Source organism: Mustela nivalis (assembly GCF_964662115.1).
Source record: "Mustela nivalis genome assembly, chromosome: 6".
Classification (NCBI taxonomy): Eukaryota; Metazoa; Chordata; class Mammalia; order Carnivora; family Mustelidae; genus Mustela; species Mustela nivalis.
Window position 1 is genome coordinate 42,296,618 of NC_139025.1, and position 27,745 is coordinate 42,324,362.

At 41.5% G+C, this 27,745-nt stretch overlaps 2 protein-coding genes across 7 annotated transcripts in view; both read left to right on the plus strand.

Moving 5' to 3' along the window:
• Positions 1 to 24,529, plus strand: CCDC198 (coiled-coil domain containing 198). Of its 4 annotated transcripts, none has more exons than XM_082735103.1 (6): positions 1 to 404; positions 3,063 to 3,145; positions 12,419 to 12,505; positions 13,909 to 14,007; positions 14,832 to 14,979; positions 22,674 to 24,529. In XM_082735103.1, the coding sequence occupies exons 1-6, from the start codon at positions 182 to 184 to the stop codon at positions 22,901 to 22,903; spliced, it is 870 nt and encodes a 289-aa protein (XP_082591229.1). In that variant the 5' UTR covers positions 1 to 181; the 3' UTR covers positions 22,904 to 24,529. The 4 variants fall into 4 exon arrangements, with proteins under 4 accessions (XP_082591229.1, XP_082591228.1, XP_082591230.1 ...); XM_082735102.1 differs by having other exon boundaries at positions 2 to 404; positions 13,906 to 14,007; XM_082735104.1 differs by having other exon boundaries at positions 225 to 404; positions 3,070 to 3,145; positions 13,906 to 14,007.
• The window catches only part of TIMM9 (translocase of inner mitochondrial membrane 9), a 906,959-nt gene that overhangs the window by 745,867 nt on the left and 133,347 nt on the right, over positions 1 to 27,745 (plus strand). The gene's annotated exons all lie outside the window — the stretch shown is intronic.

The window sequence follows — 27,745 nt, forward strand, 5'->3', positions numbered from 1 at the left end:
AAACCATCCTCCCGGGCAGTGGCCAGAGGGTTTACTGTGTGGTGAAAGAAAGCTAGAAAGAGGCCATGAAGTGCTTTGTGGAGCTGAGGTAAAATTCTGACATACCTTAATGAGGACGAGCTCAGTTCAAGGCCCCAAACCACCTCCCTCATGGTTGTGCTTTGAATGTTGTTAGCGTGAAATGGGCCTGAGCCACTCTAAGGCTCACCCTCGGGTGACCAAAGTAGCTCCCTTGCAAGACAAAGAGGAAGAGGCTCCCTCTGCCAGCCCAGTGGACTTGGCGCTCAATCAGAATCTGGAAGAAAAGAGTTCCTACCTGTTCGCAAGGCTGCAGGACCCAAAGAAAGCTCTAGAATGGCAGCTGCCACCTCTCCGGGAGACCTGGTGTGGAAGATATTCTGCAGGTACGTGTGGCACCTACCGTGAGGTGTGTGGATTTGGGCCAACAGAAGCTATGGACAGAGACACTTGACTGTGGGGACACTGTCTGTCCCCACAGTCGTACCAGGAAGTTTCCAAAATTGCTGAAATGTAAGGGGACATCTTTCAGCTCGAGGGTACGCGTTCGTCGAGTGCTCCGGGTGCCCTGGAACTGGTGTGTAAACTGCTCACCGAAGGCTTTTTACCATTCCACACGAGAAGGAAAAAAATCATTCTGTTTCAGCTTAGTTTACAGTGCTTTCAATGTTTATACCTAGCTTTGCCAGACGATTAAAATTATATAGATAAAATGTGATAAATTATGACAATCATATGTTTCAGTTGGATTCTAAATTTAAATCATTCTCTCCAGTACCACTGAGTGCATCAGGCTTTGTTGTTTTGAAAGCAACACTTTAGGAGTGAATTCATCCTAATGTGAATTTGGAAACCACCCCAAACAGAATTGATTTACTGCAGTACAGATGAGAGAATGAGTCACCCCCTCCCCAAACCCACATTCTTCATGCAGAATCTGAACTAAGTTCTGTCATCTGCCGAATGAGGAGAATTTTCCCCCATGAGGATTGGAAGCTCTGAGCCTGAAGTGGCTATAAATTATCTCGGGATATTTTATAAGATATGTAAAATTTTTATGTCAACCACAAGGATAATTAAACAGTGATGCTAACTTGGGAAGAGAAATACAAGTATATAATGCATGCATATGTATATATCTATGTAATTTTATTCTTTATATTCTGGATCAATAACACAAACAAGTTCCCATTACTGGTCAACTTGTCCAGAAAGCCTTATATCATCTTTCTGTATCTGGTGGATCTCACCCAGACTGATTCTCATGGCTCTTTCTGTAGAACGAACAACCTTTGACTGGTATATGGCCTATTTTTATGTCTCCAACTTCCTAAGCATGGGAATGGGGATTTCTCCCCACATTCATTGAAGAGTTCCTTTATTATTATTATTTTTTAAATCCCAGCCATACATCCAGAGTTTTAAGATTCTGGTAACTGAACAGTGAAAACTGATTGAAAACTGATTCTAATGCTTTAGAGTCCTACCTGAAAATATTATTTTGAAAATATTTTCAAAATATTCTTATTTAGACAAAGTCACATTAAAAATAACAAAGGGGGGCTGCCTGGGTGGCTCAGTTGGTTAAGCAACTGCCTTCAGCTCAGGTCATGATCCCAGAGTCCAAGGATCGAGTCCCACATCGGGCTCCCAGCAACATGGGGAGTCTGCTTCTCCCTCTGACCTTCTCTCCTCTCATTCTCTCTCTCTCACTCTCTCTTAAAAAAACAAACAAACAAACAAACAACAAAAAAAGGAATGGCGAAAGTTCTGATCGCTAATTTTAAGAAACCCATATTCTGACTCAGCTCTACCAAATGCCAAATTGTATGAGTTAGGGAAAATTACTGCAACAACTTCCTTCATCTATAAATCAAGGGTAAAAATATAACTGCCTGACACAGCCTCTATCTACCATTTGGAATGAATCAAATTAAATAATGAAGTGTTATTATTCAAGTCATAGTATAAAAATAAGGACTAGCCAGGCTGCTGAAAAAAATGTTGCCAGAAAAACTTACATTTTTTAATCAAAAATTGTTTTTGTTGTCATTACTGTTGTTTCTGTCTTGTTCAATATACCAGCATCTTTTGAAAGAAAAAATCAACACGGTGAAGTTTTTAAGGTGGTCATTCAAATGGCTGTAAGGATAGAAACATATAATTATGCAGGGAGTTTTCCGTTTAGAATGCAAAGTGAAATTGTAGAATGGTCTGTGCAACAACCTAGAAATTAGAATGCTTCCGATTACTACGAGGAAAACACAAAATTTTCTTCATGCAGCGTTGATCATGGTAGCTGTCCTAATGCTCCAGGGTAATCAAACTAAAAAATAAAGCCCATAATGGACTTCTTCAGTCCTAGCTCTGTTTCCTAACAAAGCTTATTTCCGTAGTGCAGGCTCACTTCATCAGGAAAGAATATTGATATGTTGTATTATAGGGCAACTTGTGAGCATTTCTTTCCCTAGTTGGGAGAACTATTTAATTGGAAACATACAATGCTAAACACTGCATACTCCTATCACAAACTCATGCTCCATTTTTTATAACCATCTCTGTATGTAATATCTACCCATCTATCTATCTACCATACATCTGTTTCATCTGAAAAGAAAACTTCTTTTCAATTCTTAAAAGTGTATTTTATCTGATTTCCCAAATTTATTTTGGAGAGATTTCATGAAATTAAGACAAATGAAAAAGTTCCCATTTTCCAGACCAACTTATGTGTTTGAACAATATTTGTACTCAATACATTGGTAATTTCTCCAATGCCTTTTAATATAAATCCAATATGAATTCCATCTAATATAAATCCAGAGAAGAAATGAGGAAAGCAGAAATTAAATCCTGGGTCTAGGCTAATATTTTGTTATTCATTTAGGACCTCTGCCTATGTGTTTTATCTCCACATTCAACATATAGGTTGGAAATATATAACTAAAAATGTACTGAACTTTATTAACAAAGTCTAATGATTAGCCTAATTTAATAGCCAATTTGTTTATGGTCTGTTTTTATTTCTCTCCCAATCCTTCAAGTACCCAGGGCCATGTATTTTGACATTCCACTGGAACACGGAGAAACAAGTATTATTAAAAGGCATCCACCCCGAAGACTTCAAGTAAGATGAATTTAAAAGGATTCATAAAGAATTTCTTGGATTTCATGGTAACATCCCTTTTTAACTCTAATCATAAAGGAGGGATATTGAAAATGACTAAGTTAATAAGAATAAGAATGTTGTTATAAAGAGAATGTTGTCAGTTGCTAAGACCTTACTTCTTTAGGATTTCCTTTTGTAATGATTTCATTTTTAAGACCACCACCAACAGAAGGAAACATAGCATCAAAGACACAGGCATCATGGGATTCAAAAGACCTGCATTTTGCACTGATGAGCTAGAGGACTATGGAGAAGTCACAACGAACAATAATAACAATCATAATAGCTAGGACTATTTAATGAGCACCTACTTCAAGTCAGATACACTCTGCATAACTTGATCAATGTCAATCATTTAACCTTCCTACACCTCTAGGAGAAAAGAAGTATTATCTTCGCTTACTACATGAGTTTAGAGAATTAAGTAACTTGCTCAAGGATAGTGGAGGTCAGGTATCAACCAAATCTCCAAAGCCCATGCTCTTAACCATCAGCATCATTGATCTCTACAGACCTTCTATCCCATTATAACCTTCCATTGTTTTAAATGTTAACTGGTTGTTGCAATTGAGGACATTGGATTCTAAGGCAGCAAAGCAAGAACTTTAAATGCATTCACCTTAATAAATATTTAATGAATTCCCTCTAGGGAGCTATAAATTCTAAGAACACTCATCCTAAAAGGGGAAAGAGATCTGAGTGGATCCTTGAAAATGGGCATCAGCTAAGAGAAGGGGTTATTTGGGCTTTCCTGTGAGCAGGATCTATCACTGATATTTGAAAAAAGGAACTGGGAGGGAAAGAAAAAGAAAAAGGAATTGGAACAAAATCCCAACTGCTACACAATTCACCCAGACATCTGGACAAATCCCAGAGGTATATGAGCTCATTTGTTGGAGATTATTTCTGCTTCAGTTGGTTTTTGTTTACCTGTCTTCTCCAGAGGCTCAAAGTTGTTGTTGGAAGTGATTATATCATTTGTTCACAAATAAGGCATTTTTCCCAGAATATTGGAAACCTCAAAACATTTTGACTTAAATAAAAAACAAGGGATAATTATGTCAAATTGATACATAATTTTAAAACCTTTGAGCAAAATCTCTAGCTACACTGGACAATTTTAAAACTTATGTTTTCTTCCAATCAGATGCACCTCTTCAAAGGAGTGTGCTTAATATGTGTTCCGGGTCAGCAACTGAATAACTCAAGTAGGAGATATTACTACAAGCAGTGAAAAGGATTTGTGTAGCACTCTGAGGTTCACAAAGTACTTTTTATATATCCATCTAAAGTTAAAAGCCACTAAAGTTAGGCTTTGATTCTCAAATCAGTTCAAGCTCAAAAGGAGAACTTTGGTGTTTCAGAGCCAAAGACTGTATCCCCACATTCTAACCAACCGCCTTAAAAACCAAGGCAAATGAATTATTTGAGTGCAAAGACTGTGTCTTATTCTGTCTTCTATCTTCAGCCACTGACACTTAATATGCAGCCTCAAAAAGGGTTATGAATGAATGGTGAATGAATGACAACGAGCCCCATTATCCATGGTGGGAATAAAAATCAAAATGCATTCTCCCTGCTATCGCAGACCTTTAGCATCCCTGAATTGTAAGTCTGATTGGCTAGCTGCCAATGTCATGAGTTACAGGAGTGTTTGTTGAACCCAAGAGCTGGGAGGCAGTTGGACTTCAGGTAACAGCTTTGCCTTGGAACCTGAAAGGCACAACTCCCTCTGTGTCTCTCCTGAGCTCTTCTCTGTGCATATGCTTTATTCTTCCTGCGAGTTGACTTTCTCTGCTCCTCAAGACCACTTGGTGAAATAGGGCCACCCTCAATTCCTGAATTTGCATTCAGGAATCAGACAGACAGATCAGCCTGGCTCTCTTGGCTCCAATTCAAAATTCCTGGGAGAAAAGATCTTACTGGCTCAGCTTTGCTCGTGATTCCAGTTCTGTTCCAATAAGCTATGACCAGAGGAGATGCTCACGCAGTAGAAGTGTGGGCAGAGACGTCCCCCCTCCCCCGTCCCAATAAATTCTGGAAGCAGCTCCCAGAGAAAAGGGAAATCACTGGGAACTTGGCAAACACTCCCAAAGATATCAGCTATAATTATCTTCACAAATGAGGCACAGCACATTTTCCACCACAAATGGGTTTTTGAGAGAATAATAAATGCTGGGTTCCCATGACATGCTAATTAATAGCCTAATCTCTGCCAAAGAAAATTCTAAAAGTATTTTTAATTATTAAACCAAATCTAATTGCATCCTAAATAATTTGAGTTGCACGTTTGGCACTCTCCACTTCCTAAACATCTACTTCTCAAGTAAAGAGCGGGTCATGAACTAAAGTTCTCCAACTCCCAACTGCTGAATTCTGAGAGCCTCTGCCAGGGAACTCTGAACCCATTGTGCTCATCTCGTGTTGTAAAGTTGATCTCAACTGTCCCTCCTGGCTTGATTTACCTTCTCATCCAACTATCTCTGGTCCCACCTAAGGTGGGACACCCCCCCCCCCCGCCAACAAGGCCCCCTGTAATGTGATTTCCTGGGATGACTTCCTCCTTCATCTCCCAAGATTTGCTTAAATCTCACCGTTCAACAGGCTTCTCATGATAACCTCATGACAGTTGTCACTTACTCTTAACCTGGCAATCCTGGTTCCCATCAGCCACCATTATCTTTTCTTTCCTCAGAGCATTGACTTCGAACACACCAAACAATTCACTTCTAGTACATTCATTGTGTATTTTGTTCATAACCTCCCAGCCAGTATTAGGATTTTATTTTTCACACAGGCAGAGATTTTTGTCGCTTGTCTTCACTAATGTATCTAAGTGTCTAGAACAGTATCTGGCATGTAATAGAAGATCAATAAATATGAATTGGATAAATATCAAATGAATGAATACAAAGGGGGAAAGATGAGTATAAACCCTGCTAGTGAGAGATAAGGAGGGCTGTTCCTACCTGGACAGCTTCATTGTGCTGTTTTCGGTATTATGTAATTTGTCACAAACGTTTCCCTTTCCTTGTCTTTTCTAACTCTTTGCCCATTTTCAGTTATTTGTTTCTTTGTGATTTGTGAGAGTGCTTTATATGTCTCAGATCTAGCCCTTTGTTAGTTCCATGTGTTGCAAATATCTTTTCTCCATCTATGGCTTGCCTTTTCATTTTGCCTATGTGTGTGTGGACACAAAGATTTCCACTTCAAATGTCAAATTTCTCAATCTTAGTGTTTATGTTTTGTATTTCTTGTATATTGTCTAAGAAATTTTTATTTTTCCCAAGGTCATAAAAATATTCTTCTTTATTTCTTTTTTTAAGATATTTTATTTATTTATTTGAGAGAGTGAGTAAGAGAGAGCTAGCACCAGCAGGGGGAGGAGCAGAGGGAGAAGCAGACACCCCACTGGGTGGGGAGCCTGCCTCAGGGCTTGATCCCAGAACCCCCAAGGACCGTGACCTGAGCTGAAAGCAGATGCTTAACCAATTGAGCCACCCAGGTGCTCCTCTTATTTATTTCTTTCTGAAATTTATAATATTTGCCTTTTCACATTTAGGTCTTAATCTGTCTGAAATTAACTTATGTGCAGGTGTGAATTTGGAATTTAATTTTACTTTTTTTTCATTTAAATAACCTATTGTCCCAACACTCTTTATGGAGTCATGCTTCTTTGACCATTGATTTAAAAAGTTACTTCTGTCCTATATTCAGTTTCCAGAGCTTCCTGAGTCTGTTTTCAGGCTCTCTCTTCTGTTGCATTGGTTTATTTGTGTATCTCCATAGGAATTCTGCACTGTCTTAATTATGTATCTTTAAGTTTTAATATCTAATACAGCAAGTCGTTTTATTTTTCCTTTTTGGAATTATCTTTGTTATTTATGGTGCTTTGCTCTTCCATAAGAAGTCTGAATCTTTTTATTAAGTCCATTAAAAACTTGGCTAATGTTTTGACTGAAATGCATTCATCAATTAATTGGGGGAAAATTCACCACATTTATAATACTGAGTCTTCTAAACCACACACTTTGGTTAATCTCCATTTACTCTGATTTTCTTTTAGATCTTTTAATAACATTTCATAATTTCTCCACAGGGGTTTTGTGTAAGGTTTTTTTTAGGTTCATTTCTAGGTACCTATATTAGTCAATGTTCAACCAGAGAAACAAAACCAGTAGAAGGAGATTATATATACATATATATATATATATATATATATATGTGTGTGTGTGTGTGTGTGTGTGTGTGTGTGTGTGTATCATATTGCAAAGAATTGGCTTACCTGATTCTGGAGACAGACAGGGCAAGTCCAAAACCACAGGGCAGGCCATCAGGGAGGTCAGGCTGCAACTGTACCTGAAGCTGCCGTCCATAAGTAGAATTCTCTATTCTTCAGGGATGACTCAGCTTTGCCCTTAAGACCTTTCAACTGATTAAACTAGGCCCACCCAGGTTATCTAAAATAATCTTCCTGACTTTAAGTCAAATGATTATGCGGGAGCCTGGGTGGCCCAGTCAGCTAAGTGTCCAAGTCTTGATTTCAACTTGGATAGTAATTTCAGGGTCCTGAGATCGAGCCCAGTGTTGGGCTCCATGCTCAGCATGGAGTCTGCTTTAGGTTCTGTCTCTCCCTCTGTCTCTGCCCCTCCCCCTGCTTTTGTGCCCTCTCTCTCTCTCTCAAAATAAATAAAATCTTTAAGAATAAAAGTTAAATGGTTATGGACTTTAATCACTTCTACAAAATAATGTCACAGCAACACCTAGATTAGTGTTTGACTAACCAGAGGCTGTAGCCTAAGCAAGACAATGTTGACCATCAAAATAATATCAGGGGGGTTTTCCCTCCTATTTTGAATATCTTGAGTGAAATCATGGTTTTCGTCTTTCTCAGTCTGACTTACTTCACTTAATGCGATACTCTCTAAGTCTATCCATGTTGGAGCAAATGGCAAGATCTCATCCTTTTTTATGGCTGCTTAATATTCTTAATATTCAACATTCTGATAATGCTTGTAAAACATATCTTCCAACTTCCATTTTGATGCAGCTCTCTTGTACTGGGTAAAAAGGTAGAGAACAGCTCAGCCCTTCATGTCAAGCTGTGATCCTGGCTCTAGTTTTCCATCTTACATGGAGCATTTTTAGGTCCCTTTCAATCTCTAGAAATAACTCACTGCCATCAGGAGCCCCAAATGCCTTAATGGATCAGCTTCCACTAAGTATGTATTTCTGTTTGTTTTCTGGTCCATGGAGATATATATATCTTGTACTAGAGCCCAAACACATTTATTTTGGCTTTATGTTTTATTTTTTACTGCTAGATGTTTGGAGCAAAGAAAGTTATTGAAATGTGAACTCATTGCAATACCTTGATCAAAAATTCCTCCCTGGGCTCATGATTTCTTGCTTCAAGGCTGCCCTGGACACCTTTACCTTCTTCTGAGACCCTTAAAGGACATACATGCTTAAGTCCTGGTGCCAATCAAAATTTACAATTTCCTTGAGCTTCTCCTGCCCATCTTTCCCCTCCTGCTACTACACAGAAGCAACCAACTCAGGCTAGTGGATCACGAAGCTCAGTAACTTCCGTTTGTTTGAATCTCCAGTCTTCGGAGTTTCCCAGCTGACACTTCAGCTGATTGGCCTGACCGTTTGTTTCACTTGAGAAGCCAAATAACCCAGAAACCTTTAGGCAGATAATACATTTTTTATAACATGAGATTAAAAAAAAAAAAAAAAAAAAACTCATTCTACCAGTTCTCCAGTTCTCCAGTCATTCCTTCCCTTGTATTCTCTCTGAAGGTGATGAAGTGAGGCAGTTTGCATCCCAAGCTGGCAAAAGGAACATTGATATGAACCCAGAATTCCGGGGCAATCTCATTTGACTGGTTGGTTTGTTTAGAGAAGCCAAGCAGCCAACATTTTTTCCACGGTGCTTCTCAGGCCAAGTGCAAGTACTTCTGGGAGGGATCCTACTTGCAATGTTAGTTGCTGCCATCTAGTGCCCTATGTGGTGCAGTAGTGTGATTCTTCAATTCTTTTGAAAGGCCAGGAAGAAAGTAATTGCCTTAGAGAGGGCTCTTAAAGACACCTACTCTTTAACCTTTATCAGAATTATAGGTTTAATTAAAATGAGGCTGAAAATAGAAGAACATATATTTATATTTTCAAAGAAAAACCCGAACCTAAGAATTTATGGATAGATTATTTTAAGTAGCTGAAAATATTTAAATAGCTGGCGTCTTCAGACTCAAATTTTTAATAATGCACCACAAATAAATACCCTGTGGTCTACTCTGATGTAGTTCCTTTATTCACTTGAGGCAGTATGGAAGCCAGTGGACCTCAACTTAGAAAATCATCAGATTGCCCTGGAAATACATTCCAAAAAAACAAACTGAGAAGCTTGACCTCATTGAAATTAAAACCTTTTGCTCTGCAGAAGGTAATTTCAAGATAGTAAGAAGGCAAGTAGAGACGATCAAAGAGGGCTAGCAAGCATATGAAAATATGTTCAACATCATATGTCATCAGGGAACTGGAAATTAAAACAATAATGAATGAGATACCACTATACACATGTTAGAGTAGCCAAAATCCAGAACATTGACAACACCAAATGTTGGAAGGATGTGGAACAGCAGGAACTTCTTATAAAACTAAACATACTCTTCCCATATAACCCAGCGGTGTGAGCCTTAGTATTTGACCAAATGAATTGAAAATTGATGTCCACACAAGACCTGCACAGGGATGAGTGTGGCAGCTTTATTCATAATTTCCAAAATTGGGGTGTAACTGAATGTCCTTAGGAGAGGAATGGATGAAGATATTGTGGTACATCCATATCATGGAATATTATTCAGCACTAAAAAAGAAATTAACTGCCAAGCTATGAAAATATGTGGAGAAAGCTTAAAGACTTATTTGCTCATTTTAGAGAGGGGTAGGGGGAGAATGAGCAAAGTGAGAGGCCAAGAGAGAGACAGAGAAGCAGACTCCATGCTGAGCATAGAGCCCAACATGGGGCTCGATCTCATCACCCTAAGATCATGACTTGAGCCAAAATCAAGAGTCAGACTTAACCAACTGAACCACACAAGTGCACCTATCTGGAGAAAATTTAAGTGTGTATTAATTGAAAGAAGCCAATCTGAGAAGGCTATATACTGTATGATTCCAAAAATACTGACATTTCAAAGATAAAACAACAGAGACAGTAAAAAGATCAGTTGTTGCCAGGGGGTAAGGGGAGGAAGAGAGAGATGAATGGACAAAACACAAAGGATTTTTAGAGCAATGAAATTATTCTGTAGGATACTACATTGGTTGTTACATGTCATTATACATTTGTCCAAATTTATAGACTGTACAACACCAAGAGTGAACCCTAATTTAAACAATGGACTTTCAGTGATAATGTGTGAATGTGTGAATGTGGGTTTATCCATTGTAACAGATGTACTGCTCTGGTAAGGGATGTGGATAGTGGAGGAGGGTAGGCACATGTGGGGGCAGGGAGTATCTGGGAACTCTCTGTACTTTACAGTTTTGATATGAACCTGATCTTCCTTAAAAATTAAAGTTTATTATTTATATATGTAATGTGTATATTCATTCCCAGAACATATTCTAGACCTGTTGAATCATAATTCCCAGTGAATAACCCAGGGTTTGGGTGTATGTGTGTGTGTGTGTGTGTGTGTGTGTGTGTGTGTGTGTGTGTGTTTAATTCCAGGAGATTCTGATGATAAACCAGGTTTAGGAACAAGCAGAAGAGGAAGGTGCATGGTATTTGGAACTGGATAAACCTGAATTTGAATTCTAGAGTTGCCATTTTCTATCTGTGCAACCTTGGACAATTATTAACCTCTCAACAATGAGGAGTCATCATAATTACCCACCGGGTTCATGAGAGGATTGAACCAGATGACATTTTTGACCCTGGGTGTGACAGACAAGGGCAACTGTGAAGGTTCAAGGGCCTCATCACCAGAAAGAACTAGATCCTGAACCAAGTCAGGGAATGGCACAAGCATTTTCTTGTCCTCCCCTCAGAGCCTGATTACCCCCTCTGGTCACTGCTAATTCTTCTTCTCACAGGTGCCTGGATAACTCTTTCCCCTGGGTCTCTCTATTCCCCAAAGCTTCTGGTCTGGTCGGCGGCTACCTCTTTATACCAGCAGGTTCCATTCTCCCAGCAGAGAAGAGAGCCAGACAAACCCTTCTCTTACTAGTCCTCATCACCTCTCATGACATCCCTGCACGGTTCTCATGTTAAAACCCCTCCTTTCTACACCTAAGGCGAGAATGGAACAGGGAATTACTTCCTAGCACAAGTGCAAATTGTCTAGCACAGGCACACACCTAACCTAAAGAAGAGTTCTTTCCCTTTGTCTCTCATCCTGGTCTTCAAACCCTTTGCCCTCTTCCTTGCCAGGCAAGGTTTGGGCTAAGCCAGGAGAAAGGAATGCAGGCTGTTTTCCCTGGAACGGCTTGGGTCCAGGCCCAGAGGCCAGGAAAGTGTTCTACAGAGAAGTAGCAGGAGGCATAGGTCATGCTTGCCTTGAGTGCTGGCCACTCAGCATCTATTTCCCTGCTCCCCCAACCCGCCGCCACTCTCTTCTTACCCTGGTCATCTTGAAAGCCAAGCGGGCCTCCAGGTCTACCCCTTGATAATGCAACCAATCAGACTGCAATAAAAATTAATCTCAGAATGAACCATCATTTGCCTTTAGTGTTGAACGAAGGTGGGAGTGGTGCTTACACTTGGTGTCCTCCTCATTCTCCTCCTACTTCTTAAGTCATCTCCAACTTCTCTGGAGATCTTAAATTCAGGTCACTCGCCTAAGAACTGGAAGAGTCCAGCGGGGTGCCTAAGAAATGAATAGAACAAATTCTTGGTGCTTCTTTCATCTCTAATACTCTAAGACCCTTGTTATTCGATAGCTTTGGACTTGGTCCCTTGATGCTGACAGAAAAGGATTCTTAACGTATTTAGATCAAGAAGTCCCTGACAGCAGAGCAATAGGACAAGAAAGAATCTGGATAAGTTGAAAAGTCTTTTGCATAGATATGACCATAATCTTATTGAAATCGCCATCCCTATGGGCTCTCAGGAATAAGTGCTGCTTTTGCAAAGCGTTAAGATAGTTTAATGTCTGGCTTTTATGTTTCATCATCTCATGGCATGAGGAATGCTGAATGCTCTAAATGTTGGACTTCTAGAGGCTTGAACCCATTGACCTGCCACAAGTAATTACTTCTGAAACGCTCCTGAGCCAGCATGAAGCCAGAACAACTCACAAAGCAAAGGTGAACTGTAGCCCTCGCTGGAGGGGGTGGGTAGTGGGGTGGGGGGGGGAGGTGGGCTCTTCTTTTCATATACTCCTTGCACAGAAGACTTCAGAGACAAATCTAACTATGAAGTCATTCAGAGTGAGGACCTCCCAAAGCTATACGTTCTCTCCCAGGCCTGCCTCCAACTGGCAAATACTCTCGTCTCTGAGGTAAACTCTGGGCCCTTCTCCACTTCCTAGTGAAAACATGGAGATGCAGGTAAGAGAGATGAGTTTTCCTTGGACATTGCTAATTCTAGGAGTGTTCAAATTTATGAAAAATCTAGTGTAACTCTCTCTTTTTATTCTTCTCCTCAGGTGAAACCGTTCTCATCATTCTCAGTTTTTAGGGCAAATCATTTCTATGAGGTGTTCCTAACTTATTTACCATAACCTCACCAAAAAAAGAATCCTTAGAAAAGGTCTTCTGAAGAGCTTTTCCCTTTTATTCATTTGTCATATTCTGCTGAGCAGACTCCCCTCATGCAGACATGAAAACTGGGAGGTAGTAGATTTTCAGCGCTTTCCACTCCTGATTCATTTTGGGGCCAGCCAGCTAGACGCTGCTGCACAGCTGGATGATTTGGTAAAAGGTGTCAAGGCCAGGTTTGTGACGCTGGCAGCACTGTAGAGATGGTCCCCTCAGAGGCTCGCAACTGCCAACACAGTCCCTGTCCCCAGGGCAGCAAAAGGGTATCACTGAGCACATCTGATTGCCGGACCCTTCCCTCACCTGTCCACAGCAAGTAACAAACAAGGGTGATTTCACCCCTGGCTGCCCTTAATAACTGTCTTCACTGTCCCCCCGGGGTTTGTGATGCATTCGGGGAGATCACCAAAGTCACAAATAATCGACTTCCTAATATACCAGGGCTTATATTGGTATATGGGGGTCCAGGCTATAGAAATGGGTTCCATTAGCTATTCTGTGGCTCCCCCCTGATGTCATAGCCAGACGATGGCAGAAGAGGCAGTAAGAAAGAGACTAATCTTACCCAACCAGAACACATTTCTGGGGAGACAATAATGAGCATTTATTGACAGGGTAAGCGATAGTTCATCAAAATGAGATGCAGAAACATAGTTCCACTTAAGGTTTGCAAAACCCTACACGAACCTTAAAAACTGCATTATACACACAGCAAATCTCCATTCACTGATAGCGACACAAAGGACTCGAGAACTACAATGATCTACCTTTAACATCTCTTTGACAAGAGATCTCTACGGATTATAACTGATGGCTGATTAAGATCTCACTTTGGTCCAAAAAAAAAAAAAGAAGAAGAAGAAGAAAAACAAAGAATAATCACAAGTTGTGGATTGCTGAGTCAGTAACAAATTACCCCATTCTAACGAGTGTGTCATCTTTCCCAGCAGGAACTGGAAAAGAAGATGCAAACTCCAGGGTTCACCCCCAGGAAGAGGCAATATTTACATAAGATGCGAATGCTGGAAATGAACCGTGACAGACAAGAGGTAAGTATGAGAAGAGAGAAGAAGGCTGGCATATTTACCACGTTTACTCCACATAATCACTGCCCTCGCACTCGAATGGCTTAGCATCCGTCACCAGGCTTTACTTAGCATTTTAAATTTGGTCATTGGCACCAAAGCCTCAACTACTAGAGCTGGGAAGCATCGGGAAGATCCTTTCTGCCACCAAACCTTTTGAGCCTTTTCTTTGTTTTGAGTCTCAAGGATGAATCTTTGTCCCAAGTCTTTCTGTTTTTTCTTTCTTTACTTCCTCCCCCCCAACCCCCCCTAACAACCCCCACTCCCAACGGCCACAAATCGCTCTCATGACATTCTGGTTCCAACAGAAAAATGAGGCTAGATCGCTTGTCTTGGTTCAGGAAAATAGAAGGGGGTGAGTCAGTCTTTATCTTGATACCCAGGCATCCTCCATAATCAACACTGTGGGGTTATCCTACAAGAACCAGCTCTTGTAACAGACCCCTTTACAGTAATGTCTCCTGGAATTGCCATATTCCAAATTCCTCACTCTCGTATTTAAGCCTAAAATCACTGTCTTCTACAATCCCAAATCAGTGGCCTACCAACAAATGTTTTACAACGGCCCTCCTCTTAAATCAAGCCATGCCTTTTTGAGACTCTCTCCTAACTAGACTGTGCATAGAGAAATTTCTATACCTTCTAATAGGGAAAAGAAAGCTATGTTCTGGCTAGGGGACCAGAGTACACATAAGCACGCGACTTGCAAAGTGGCTGGTCTGGTGACCTATTCTGGTGACAGGAGCTCAGGGGGAGAACACTAATCCATGACAGCTGATCATTTTCAGAAGAAAAGTCTTCCGAGGGAGGCAAGAAGTAATAAGCAAAAACCGAGGGACCATAAAGCCAAGAAAATCCTTCAAAGCATCCCAAGAAATGATGACAGGGACCTTCCAACCTTGTTGCCGGATGAAACCTTAAACAGAAGAAGTCCAGGTCAGTCATGTAAATTATTTTAGCAAAAATAAAATATTTCAAGTGTTTTTTAAAATTTCATCAAATAAACTTCTGTCAGGGGTGGGGGGAGGGGGAAAGATGGTGGATGGACAGCAAGGAGCCTTGGGTTTCTGCTGATATTGTACTTCCTGGAAAGTAGGGATCACGCTGTGTCATGCAATTTAGGGTCGCTGGAAGGAAAAGACAGAAGCTCAAACACTATTAGAAGATGTCTCTTTGTAGTGGTTTCCGGGGCTTCACATGCACTGTGGCCATCCTGGCTCTGTCCCTAGGAAGAGAAGAGGCAAAAGAGCCTCTCAGCTTGTGGTTAAAGCGAATGAAGCAGAGGGACTTCTATTAAATAGTGAACTGGTATCAGCCAGTCTGCTGCCCGCAGACACCATCCCCCACCCGGCTTTTTCCCTGCAGCCCTCAGAGGCTCATTCGGAGCTTTGAAAACTGAAGCCCACCTCCACTTGCTCCTGCTCAGTGGGTGAGCCCTCTACTTTCAGAGCCACTCAGGCCAGAGACCTGGGACCTTTCCAGCCCTCCTCCTCTTGCTCCTTGCAGCCGGACGGTTCCAAAATCCTGTGGATGTCACAGGGCCCTGAACTCTTAGCTTCCCGCATTCCCAATGCCCCCCACAGGGTATTGTGTCACACCAGGGCTATTGCTCCAGCCTCCCAACTCCTGTGTTCCTCCCTCAAATCTTCCCTTTCCTCCACGAACCCTCTGTCCTGATGGCGCTCGGTACAAGCCCAGGGCACCAGCACCAGCACCACCTGCAGAGTGGATGGGCCCCAGCCAGAGTGACGGAATCAGAAAATGCAGGGGCAGAGGCCAGCTATCCAGGTTTAACACCCCCTTAGGTGCTTCTGATACCCCTTAAGTTTAAGAACCGCGGCTCTACTTGGTCATCAAAGTATTGGCCGCAGACCAGCAGCATCTGCGTCATCAGGAAGTTTATTAGAAAGGCAGAATTTCAGGCCACACTCTGGACCTCCTGAATCAGGATACACATTTTATTAAGATGCCTGGTGACTCTCCTACAGTCGTTTCAGAAGCACAGTGCTAAGAGCCAAGTAATCTTATAAAATGCCAATGTGGCCATATCATTCTCTTGCTTAAAAACAAAAATCCTCAGTGAGGGGCACCTGGGTGACTCGGTCAGTTAAGCGTCTGCCTTCCACTCAGGTCACGATCCCAGGGTCCTGGAATGGAGCCCCACGTTAGGCTCCCCACTCAGCAGGGAGTCTGCTTCTCCCTCTACCCTTCTGCTGGCTCATGCTCTCTCTCCCAAATAAATAAATAAAATCCTAAAAAAAAATTAAAATCCTCAGCGAGCCTCCATCAGCCTGAGGACAGTATAAACTCCTCACCCTGGGGGCCCCAGAGTGGCGCAGTCGGTTAAGCATCAGACTCTGGATTTCCACGCGGGTCATGATCTCAGGGTCGTGAGATGGATCCCAGCGGAGGGCTCCACTCGGGGTTAGAGGTTGCTTTAGCTTCTCTCTCTCTCTCTCTCTCTCCCTTTACCCCTCCCTGCTCTAAAAAATAAGAAGTAAATACAAATTTTAAAAATCAGCTCTTCACCCTGGTACTCCAAGCCTTCAGGATCCACTCTTGGCCCACCTTTGTGGCTGTCTCTGCGGCCATTCCTGTGCCTGACGTCGCCTCCAACCAGGCCAGACCGCGCAGGGACTTCCGACAGATGCCCTGTCCACAGCCTCAGTGCTGTGTGCTCCCACCAGTTAAAGCCCCATTACGTTTGCCCTGTCCATCTTCCCCAGCGCAAACCGACCCTATGAATACATAATATTGGTCATGCACGTGGTGGGCGGTGCTGTGAGCCACATCCCCTGTCAATAGGACGGTCCACAGAGAGATCCACAGAAATCCCGGCTGAGTTTCTGGAGGTACTGAGCTTCTAAGAGGTCACGTTGCCAGCTGAAAGACACACCGCTCCTGCTCCAAGGAACAGGAGGCTTAATTAAATACAAAAAGGCTGAATAACTGAAAACCTACTTGGGGAATCTATTGAACCTATATACTCCCCAGGCCAGAATGAAATATGCTATGTGGGCACATAGATAAACAGGTTTTACAGTTTAGAACATATTGCCAAAACAACTCCCCAAAACATGTCTTAGCTGAAGTTAGATACCAGAGTCATTTCTTGAAGGCAAGCCAAGAAAAAACCAACATTGGTAAAAATCTTTGGAAGATGCCCCAGATCTGGAGGGGCCCAGGAAGGGTGGTGGCATGAGGAAAAGAGGGTTTCTCTGCATGTCTGAGGCTTTTTAAAGCCACTTCATTTTGTTCTAGTTAAGGTTTAAAGATGTATTTATTTATTTATTTTAGAGGGAGAGAGCACATGAGTTGGGGGGGAGGAGAGGGAGACTCTCAAGCAGGCTCGGAGCTGACTGTGGAGCCAGACGTGGGGCTTGATCTCACAACCCTGAGATCGTGACCTGAGCTGAAACCAAGAGCTGGATGCTTAACCCGCTGAGCTGCCCAGGCACCCCTTTGGTTGAGGTCTGTCGAGTGCTTGCCATGAGACAACATACATTGTTGTTCTTAAATCCGCACACAGCAGGACCAGAAGGAGTTACTCCTGGCTGTCATGTGACAGAGCAGAATTGAAGGCCCGGTCTTTCTGACTCCAAAGGCCTGCTCCACCATCCCCACCCCTACCCACATCAGGAATCCAGGGACTTGGAGCTCTATCCAGGACAGCCTCAACAAAGTCTGCCAGTAGAGGGCAGTGACTCCTAACCTTATCTGGGGAGAGCAGGCAGCCCTTAAGCCCAGCCTAGATTTCACCACCGTGATAGGCATGTGCTCGAGCAGTGACTCCTTGTGCTTACTCCCAGGTAGCATCTTTCCTTTCATTCCTTTTAGTTCATTTTGATTTCTCCTGAACGTGGAACCAAGTCAAGATCATAGATTTACAGGAGCTTTCTGCTAGTCCAGTTGTGGTCATTAAGATTCTGCTGCACCCACATCCTCTTACGGAGTGCTGTTATTTGCCCATTCTTGTTCCCTCTTTGGGAAGGTGGGATGAGAGTTACAGGTCTCTTATGAGATAAAGGTCGGTCTTTGTTTAACGCTGCCTGTTTAAAATGAAATTTTACATATATCTTACATTTACACACTTTAAATACATTTCGTATCTATTTATATAATGAATGACACATGACTTGTATAATTCTATAATAATTACATATAACATGCAATAAATTACTTATAACTTAGAGGATGGCTCACTTGTTCCTAACTTACACAAAGCAAACATTGTTCTTCGGGTGGACTATTTCATGAGATTTAACACATCTATGTGACTCCTGCCTTTTCCAGAAGCCATGATCTAATCCAGGGTAGTGGATAGAAAAAGCAGTGAACTTGAAATCAAAGTTCTTCCTTTGAGCCCCAAGAAATACATTTCTAAATGTAAACTCCATGGGAGCAGGGGCCTCTTTTTGTTTCTAGAACGGTGCCTGGTACACAGTAGCCTCTCCATAAACATTAGCTATCTATTTGTCTAGACAGCTTTATTTCTCTATAGAGACAGAGATTTTAACTAAACTCTACTTACTTAACCTCTTAACCTCTCTGAGCTTCAGGCTCCCCATCTGTAAAATAGAGTAAAACCTTGTCTACCATGTAGGGTTTATGGAAAAATTAATCCAATATGTATAAAAATGCATTTAAATGTAAAGCGCCAAAACTATGGATGGAAATACAGACAACAGAAGAAGGATGGAACTGAGGTCTTAGAGTGAAAATAGCTATCTACTTCAGGGAAGGCGGCCCCTTCAAAACATTGTCACCTTCAATGACAATGTCTTATAAGGCAACCAGCACCATTAACTACTTACTATTTTCTTTGAAGTGTCCTGAGGGTTTGAGTGTGTGTGTGTGTGTGTTTAAAGATTTTATTTATTTGACAAATATCTGTCAAATAAATAGAGAGATCACAAGTACAAAGAGAGGCAGGCAGAGGGGGAGCAGGCTCCCCATTGAGCAGAGAGCCCAATGAGGGACTTGATCCCAGGACCCTGAGATCATGACCCAAGCCGAAGGCAGAGGCTTAACCTACTGAGCCACCTAGGTGCCCCGTGTGTGTGTGTGTGTGTGTGTGTGTGTGTGTGTCTTAAATTTAACCTTGTCTATGAAATACTGTGAAATCTTGAGTTTGATACAATGGTGATACCTTTTGCTAAAACTTTTATGTATTAAAACATACATAACCATCACACATTTTTAATGCTTTAGAGAATCCTTATACTACCTAAAATCACTCCCTATTTCCCCCCCACTGGCCTCTGTTGCTTTTCTTCCTTCCCAAATTCGTTTTGAAATTGGACACATTCTCCTTTGCTCACCCAAAACCCATTTAGGTTTTTAAACGTATTTTTCTTTTTGTTTTTCCTGAACTCTAGACACCCCCAGAGAATCAAGCAGGGTTTTATAAAAATGCAACAAGTAAAAAACATCTGGCTGATAAGTTCTTACACTTTAATGCTATGTATACAGAACTATGTATATAATATTTTATGAATGATTTAAGAGATACTCAAGGATAAAATTGAACATGTGAACTTGGTCTCACGCACTAAGTTTAGGTCTGCATTATCATAACATCAAGAGTGGTGTGGGACTTAAGCTATTATTAATATTGCATTAGGTCTCACCATCAACAAATATTCTCTTCCTGTTTCAAAGCTCCTGCCTCTAGTCAGCAGAAAATTGCTGTTTCCAGTCTGAGTGATGCTTCTAGTAGTTCTTGGCTCGTTTGCAAAGCAGAGATGATTACACCGCCTGGTCTTTCCCAGTCCCAGTTACCAATACTTCTCGCCTCCCCAAATTCTCTGATGGCTCACTGGTTCATGCATGTATTCATAAGTGTGGTTCTTGGCTTTGCAACGGTACATACAATGAACAAGGAGAAGTTCGATGACAGTATAGCTGGGAGAGCTCAGCACCTGAGAGAGTTGGAACGTTTCCATGAGGGAGGGATATTTAGGCTGACACAGGAAGTAGGGGGACCAAGGGGATAGGGATCCACATAAGTGTGAGGATCAAGGTACTAGAACATTCAGAACTATTAATGGTCACAGTACATGCCAAAGCTCTTGAGTGGGAAGGAACCTGGCAGATTCTAGACACTGGGTGGGAAAGAGAAATTCAAGTAGTGATCAGAGATGGCTCCGGAGGCACACACTTGCAAGTTGTGTCAAATAAGAACTTTGAACTTGAGTTTAAGATCAATGGGAAGCCATTGAAAGGTCAGGGGAACCACGCAATCAGGCTTACATTTAGAGCATCAGTCTGTCTATCCTGTGGAAGACAGATGAGAGGAGAATGCAAGAGAACATGAGGAGACAAGTGGTACAGACACAATAGAAGTGCATGTGAGAGACGGTGCTTGGACCAGGAGAGAGGGTGACAGAAGAGGCGCCTATATTTAAGAGATAGGATTTGCAGAGCTCAGTGATGGACTAGATGTGGGTGTGTGGAGAGGGCAAGAAGACCAGGAGGCTTCTTGGGTTACTCTTGAAGAACTAGGCAGACAATGGGGCAAAGCCGGAGCAATTTGCTGAATTAGAGTAACTGGGAGAAAACATGGGTTTGAAAGAGAAAGAAAAGGTGAGTCTCTCCTGTTGCCAGGAGGTAAAAATGGAAATGTCCAGCCGTACCAAAAAAAAAAAAAAAAAGTGTATTGTAGCTCAGGAGAGAGATATTGGGGTTGCAGACATGAATCAATTATGGTTTTTGGTCACTACTGTGTGCATGGACAATAACAATAATTATAATAACATTCAAGGAGGGGAAGAGGGTAACCCCTCAATGAGGCAGAAAGGAAACTAATAAATCACAATGCAGAAATGCTCACATTGAGATGTTTGATTTTCTCCTGTAACAGTATGCAATGTCAGCTATCAAGGGCTTAAATAAAATATGCCATAAGATTCAATAAACAATTATCCTTAAGATGGCATCCAAATATTATGGCTGGTTCAACCGGATGGAGGGAACATTCTGGGTTTTGACTCAGGATGATTTTCCTAGCTCAGAAGTGGCCATTGCTTTTGTTTTGTTAAAGTCCAGGCTTGCTTGAGTAAGGCACCTGTTGTTCTGAAGTGCATTTTATTTTTTTTTTTAAGATTTATTTATTTATTTGTGGGAAAGAGAGAGAGAGAGAACATGAGCCAGGCAAGGAGAGGTAGAGAGAAGAAGAGAAAGAGAGAACCTCAAGCAGACTCCCCACTGAGCATGGAGCCAGACCTGGGGCTTGATCCCATGACCCCGAGATCATGACCTGACATGAAATCAAAAGTTGGACATGTAACTGACTGAGCCACACAGGTGCTCCCTGAAGTGCATTTTAAAAGGGCACTGGGTGCAGCTTGAATAAAAAGCTACAGACATAAGATCCCATGCCAAAAAATAAATGATTAAATCTCTTCTGCAAAGTAAAATAAAATGCATGATCCTTTGAACTTCCTAGTTCTATAAGTCTGGGGTGTAGCCCAAGCATTTGCATTTCTAAAAGACTTCACAGGCAATTCTAATATGTGAGAGCAGATGTAAAGTTCAGGAAAAGTGTGTATCGTGCACCTAGCACATAGTAGTTGTTCAATAAATAGCACTAGGTAACATTACCTGTGCAATACTCTTGCCAAAAATGCTTAACCTTAATCACAAACAGACAAACCCAGATTTAGGGCCATTCTATAAAACAATTGATCTGGACTATTATTATTATTATTATTATTTTAAGATTTTATTTATTTGACACACAAAGAAAGAGTACAGGCAGAGTAGCAGGCAGAGGGAAAGGGGGAAGCAGGCTCCCCACTAAGTAGGGAACCTGATATGGGACTCGATCCCAGGCTGAGATTGTGCCCTGAGCCGAAGGCACCACTTAACTGACTGAGCCACCCAGGCGTCCAGTCTGGATTCTTTAAAAATATCAGTGTTAGGGAAAAAGAAGAAGACAGTGAATGGAGGGGGTTGGAGGAAGGCGAAGGGAGGGATCAAGAGTGAGAATGAGGGAGAGAGAGAGAGAAGGAAGAGTGAGGAGGAGGGAGAGAAAGAAGAGAAAAAAGAAAAGAGATAGGGAAGATTATGCAATATGTAATCCTAGATTGGATCCTGGATCAAAAAACTAAAACACAAACAGGCAAATAAAAAGCAGCTATAAAGAGCATCACTGGGACAGTCATGAATATTAGACTGTGGACCATATATTAGAAAACAGTAATCTATCAACGTTAAATTTTGAAGTGTAATAGTTGTATTGTCGTTAAGCAGGAAAAGTGCCATTGCTCTTAGATTTGTGGTGATGTATTTGGGGGGGTGGGTAACTGCAACTACTTCTCAAATAGCTCAGCTGAAAACCATGCACGTGTGCATGCGTGTATATAATGAAGGCAATAGTGTGACAAAATGTTGTCAGTGAGTTGGGATATATAGGTATGTATAGTGTTGTTCTTGTGACTTTCAGAAGATTTTTAAAAATTTAAAAATAACAAGGAAAAAATTTGTAATGCTACAGATTATATATATATATATATATATATATATATATATAGTTGAACTCATTTATATATTTGAGTTTGTATATGTGTGTGTATGATATATTTAATGTTAAGAGAGAAAAAAACTATTTAAACTTTAAATTTTTGTAGGAAATTCCCAGAGTGAAGATTTGGGAGAACACCAAGCAAGGAATGACTGTTGTCCCCAGAAAATTGGCAAAATGGAAACGTGGTTCCGTGAACAAGAGTCACGGGGCCAGCTTCTTTGGGACAGTTCTAGCTCTGACTCAGAGGAGTTGAGAAAAAGCGAGAAGAAACCACAAGCACTGGTGAGGACCAGGACAGAAAGAATCCCACTTTTTGATGAGTTCTTTGATTGAGAATAAAAATGCTATTCACCAGCCTAGAAACTGAGTGCACTGAAAGCTTGCAACCCTGTAAAAGCTCTTCAGGTTAGTTGTATGAATTATTTGGAGGAACCCAATTCACTATCTTTTCTTTTGGAGTCTTACAGTTAACAGATTTGTCCTATATTATTAACTATGCTGCATAGCTGCCTCAAAACTTAGGACCTTTGATTGTCCCTCTATTCTGTGGCTTGTGGGGTTCAGCTGGGTAGTTCTTCTTCTGGTCTGTCATGCGATCTTTTCCATAGTGAAAGTCAGATGGCAGCCAGACCAGAGTCATTTGGAGGTTCAACCAGGATGAGGCAGCAGCTGGACCTGACCCCCTCCCCCTGGAGTCTCAGAGCCCCTTTATGTGGTTTTCTCTGAGTGGTCGCTCCATCAGAGTAGTGAATTTACTTTTATATCAGCCCAGAACTCCCCACAGCAAATGTTCCAAGAAGAGGAATCAGACCTGCCAGTCCTCTTAAACCCTCAAAATGAAATGGGCTCCCCTCCACTCTCACCACATCCTCTTGGTTAAAGCAAGTCACAGACCAGGTCACCATCCATGAAAGAGAGGGCTACCCAGGGTAAGAACTGGAAAGCATGGTCTGTTCAAGTTCATCTTTGAAACTAGACACCACATCATACTTTCAAAAACCAAATTAGGTCTTCTAAAATAAATAGATGGAAAAGTAGATTTGATACAAATAAAAATGAGTTTTTAGAAGTCACAGTAATACTACAGTAGACACTAAGCTCACGAAAGTCAATCCTTGGGAGTTAGTGGCTTGTTAAAACAGAGGCTGCAGGAAAGAGTTGGAATAAGGTGTGGAAGGTCAGGGTGTATGAAATTTCAGAAGCAAATAAAGATCTTTTAGATTATAATGTAGATCTTAGGACTCTTTAAAACTATAAAGAATCTTAGAAAATCTCAGTCCCAAAGTGACTCTATTAACAAAAATCAGACTTTTTTAGAAAGTTTTAAGAACTTCTTTGGTGTAAAATTAGGTTCCACTTTCAGCATAATCTAAAAATACTTTTAAGCCATTCAAAAGCTTCTAAGAATTTAGTGAAACTTGAAAACAAAACAAAATGAAAACATCCATTTAATCCTTTTGTAGGAACATCTAAAAAGAAAAAAATAGGGAAACACCACTCAAATTTAACATTTGGCACATTCAGTCCAGTCACTAAAAAACCTGCTGGGATAAGGGACAAATGCTCATGTTCTTGTGACAACAAAAGGCACCTAGGTCATCCCTGGGCATCTCTGCTCCCACTTTCAAGTTGTCTCTGGTCAGTGAGAATCATGTTTCCTGCAAAGGAATGCACAAGTTGCTTGACCAGCCAGTCTTGAAAAAGTAGGATCTCAGAGAGGAGAAACGAGTCCAACCCAGCCATCATATCCTCACACATGAAGATTTCTCTGGAAGACAGCGGGGGCCTAAGCATGTCTTGGTCACTCTGGGCTGTGACTTGATTGGACAATATCCCCTCTCTTGGCTCCCTGCACTGCGAGCTCCATCAGGGTATGGACCTCGTCTCCCCACTGTGGCACTACCACTTCCTAGCACAACATCTGGCACAGAGTTTATCATTAAATATTTGTTGAATTCATTAATTTCTGTGTTGGGTTAACAAGGCAATTAGAGAGAGGCTTGTTTCTCCCCAGCTACACGTTGTTCATTCTCATCTCCATCATTTCCCGAGATTCACAGACATACAAGGTTGATGATACAGTTGAAAAAAAAAAAAAGAAAGAAAGGGATTTTTTTTCCCGAAGCTTTTGGAATTTATACATCTAAGTGGAGAGCACGAATTAAGCATTACCTCGGGATATTGGAGCTAGAAGCATATGCCATTGAGGATGTCACAGCTCGAAATATTTTTTGAGACTCTATCTGAGGAGCCCTTTCTCTGTTTGAATATATTTGCTCGGTCCATGTGGAATTCCCCCTCACTTAATTATAAATTCAAGAATATGAAATTATGGGAACTGTGATGATAGTAATAACCGCTAATGAGCAATGACTACTTGTTTGGCCAGTATTCCCCAAATGCTTTCTGTTTGCAGTCCTCACAACAACTCTGTGTGGCAGTATTAACATCATCTCCATTTTACAGACAAGGAAACCGAGGCACAGAGAGATTAAGTAACTTGCCAGAGTCGCCCCACCCAACGGCCCTTTGGAGTAGACTATTGCCAACCAGAAGGGACCTGATAGGAGCCGGAAGCACCTTCGTCCTCTCCTCAATTTCTCCTCAAACTCACCAGCTGCATTATGTGGCATTTCAGTTTTTTTTCTACTATGTGGTGGATTTTTTGGTGTTTAGGGGTTTTTTTGTTGTTTGTTTTTGAGAGGACTAATACTATGCTAAAAAGGGTGAACCCTCTGTGGGACTATTTTTTAGCAAGGAAGAGTTTCCTTGGAGCCTGGTAGCTTCACCGTGGGCCCAGGGCAGAAGAATGCCTGAGGAATAGCTCAGGAGGGAAAGTTTTCAGGAATGGGGAGAGGGGCACACAAGGGCAGATGGAAGGAGAGCCAAGACAAATTGACTTTCTTCACGGTTTGGCAAGGGAGCAGGATCGCGGGCAACCCCATCTGATGCCCCATCCAGGACCGGATTCAGTTGCACCCTGTGGTAAGGGCTGGAGCGCAACGTTTCTCGATGCAGCCACGGGTTCGAATCACCTGACAGATAACCGGAAAACTAACAGGAGTTAGGATTAATGGGCCCATCTTCCCGTTTACATGGGCTGGAGTAGAACTCTAGCATTGGGGTGGTGTTTCCTTTTTAAGCTCCCAAAACCCAACCAAACAGGTAAAAGATCTGTACACTGAAAACTATAGAACACTTTGGAAAGAGATTGAAAAGGACACAAAGAAATGGAAAAACAGCGTGCCTGGGTGGCTCAGTTGGTTAAGTATCTGCTTTTGGCTCAGGTCATGATTCCAGGGTCCAGGGATTAAGCCCTCGAGCCGGACTCTCTGCTCACTAGGGAGTCTGCTTCTTCCTTGTTCCTGTTCATGTTCTCATTCTTTCTCTCTCTCAAATAAATAAGTAGAATCTTTAAGAAAAAAAAAAAATGGAAAAACATTCCATGCTCATGGATTGGAAGAACAAACATTGTGAAAATGTCTACACTACCCAAAGCAGTCTATACATTCAGTGCAATCCCTATCAAAATACCTACCACCTTTTTAAGTTCCCAGGTGAAGCTAAGGTGCAGTTGAGGTCAAAAACTACAGCTTTTGCAATATGAACATTCTATTTTACCAGATATATCAACTTCTGAGGTAATTCTTCAAAGGTAAGGACATGAAGCCTGGAGCTCCACAAACAGTAAGAAAATGTCTGTTTTCTTGGTGATTGTCTGAGAACACTAGTCCTTTACTTAATATTGAATTTGTTCAGGACAACATAGGGCCATCAGTAAACATAGCTGTTACTGGTGAAAACTATAAAATTCAGCCTGGAGGCGAAGTTGTCAATTTTCTTCAACTGAAAATCTCCTGCTTTGTTGGGGGGGGGGTGCTTATCTATGGCCTAATACATGCTTTCTCTTGTGAAAATAATATCATCCTTCTTGCTCCTTTTTATGAGAAAGAGAAATCTCTCTCTTGCATCCTTTCGGAAATGTGCTTTCTTACAAAAAATATTTCAGGTAGGAAGCCATTTTTTCTCATCTGTCTCTTTGGAGGATAATTCCGGGTTACTGTGCTGGGATTTAACTGAAGATGACTCTTGTCGAAGTCATCTGTGACTTCTTGTTGTTTTCTGCTTGCTCAAAGCTTTTTAAAAAGGGAAACAATACACCAGCTCTCCAAAGCACTCCCTTTCTTACCAAGACAGCATACCTATTACCAAATCATTATTCATATCAACTATTTTCCATCTTGAATGAACAACAAAAGCCTATTTCCACCTAATACTGCAAAATGTCACTAATTTAAAATACTCTGGGAAAGCCTAGGACAAGGTGGGCTAAGGGATAGGTTAGGAAAGATCAGACCACTAAAAATCTGGATTACATCTCATTTTTAAAGAAATGCTATTTTATTCAAGTACACAATAAGCAAAAATGTATTTGAAAGCTAAGATAATAGTTAAGGTTTATTTTTAAGCGTGTATTTCATAGTGAGTCTGAAACTCATTCATACATTCATTCATTCATTCATTGAATCATGCATTCAACAGGTAGGTTTGGAGTATCTACTAGATTCCAAGCACTGTTCTAGGTGAAAATATAAGCCATAAGCAGGACAAAGTTCTGATGCCCATGGATTATGTTCCAGTGGGGAGTAGAGAGTCGAATACATGATACAATTTCAGGTCATCTTAAGCCTTTGAAGAAAAGTGAAGCAGGTAGGAGGGGTGGTATGGATGGAGTGACTGTTGCTAGCAGGCGCTCAGGGAGGGATGCTCTGATTGAAAGTAGGGTGTGAGTCATAAGAAGCCCTACGGGAGAACAAGTACAAAGGCCCTGAGGTGAGAACGAGCTTGTAATGCTCAAAGGCCAAAAAGAAGGCCAGGACGGCAGAGGGAGCAAAGGGGAGCCTGACAAGAATGACATCAGTCAGGAAGGTCATGAAGGCCCAGATGAAGGGGAGGCCAGAGGACCACAGCATGACGATGAGTTTTCAGTGTAACTGAATTTCAAAGGCAGAAGAGTTTGGTCCTAATCTACACTGACATCCCCAATATGATCCTGAACAGAGGCACGCAGACCCACTAACCATAGCTGACTGGCCCAGGGTCGATTCTTGACCCAACAGAGCCAGTCAGAGAGGACCTCGGTCACTGTGGTGGCAAGAGTAAGTTCAGGAGAGA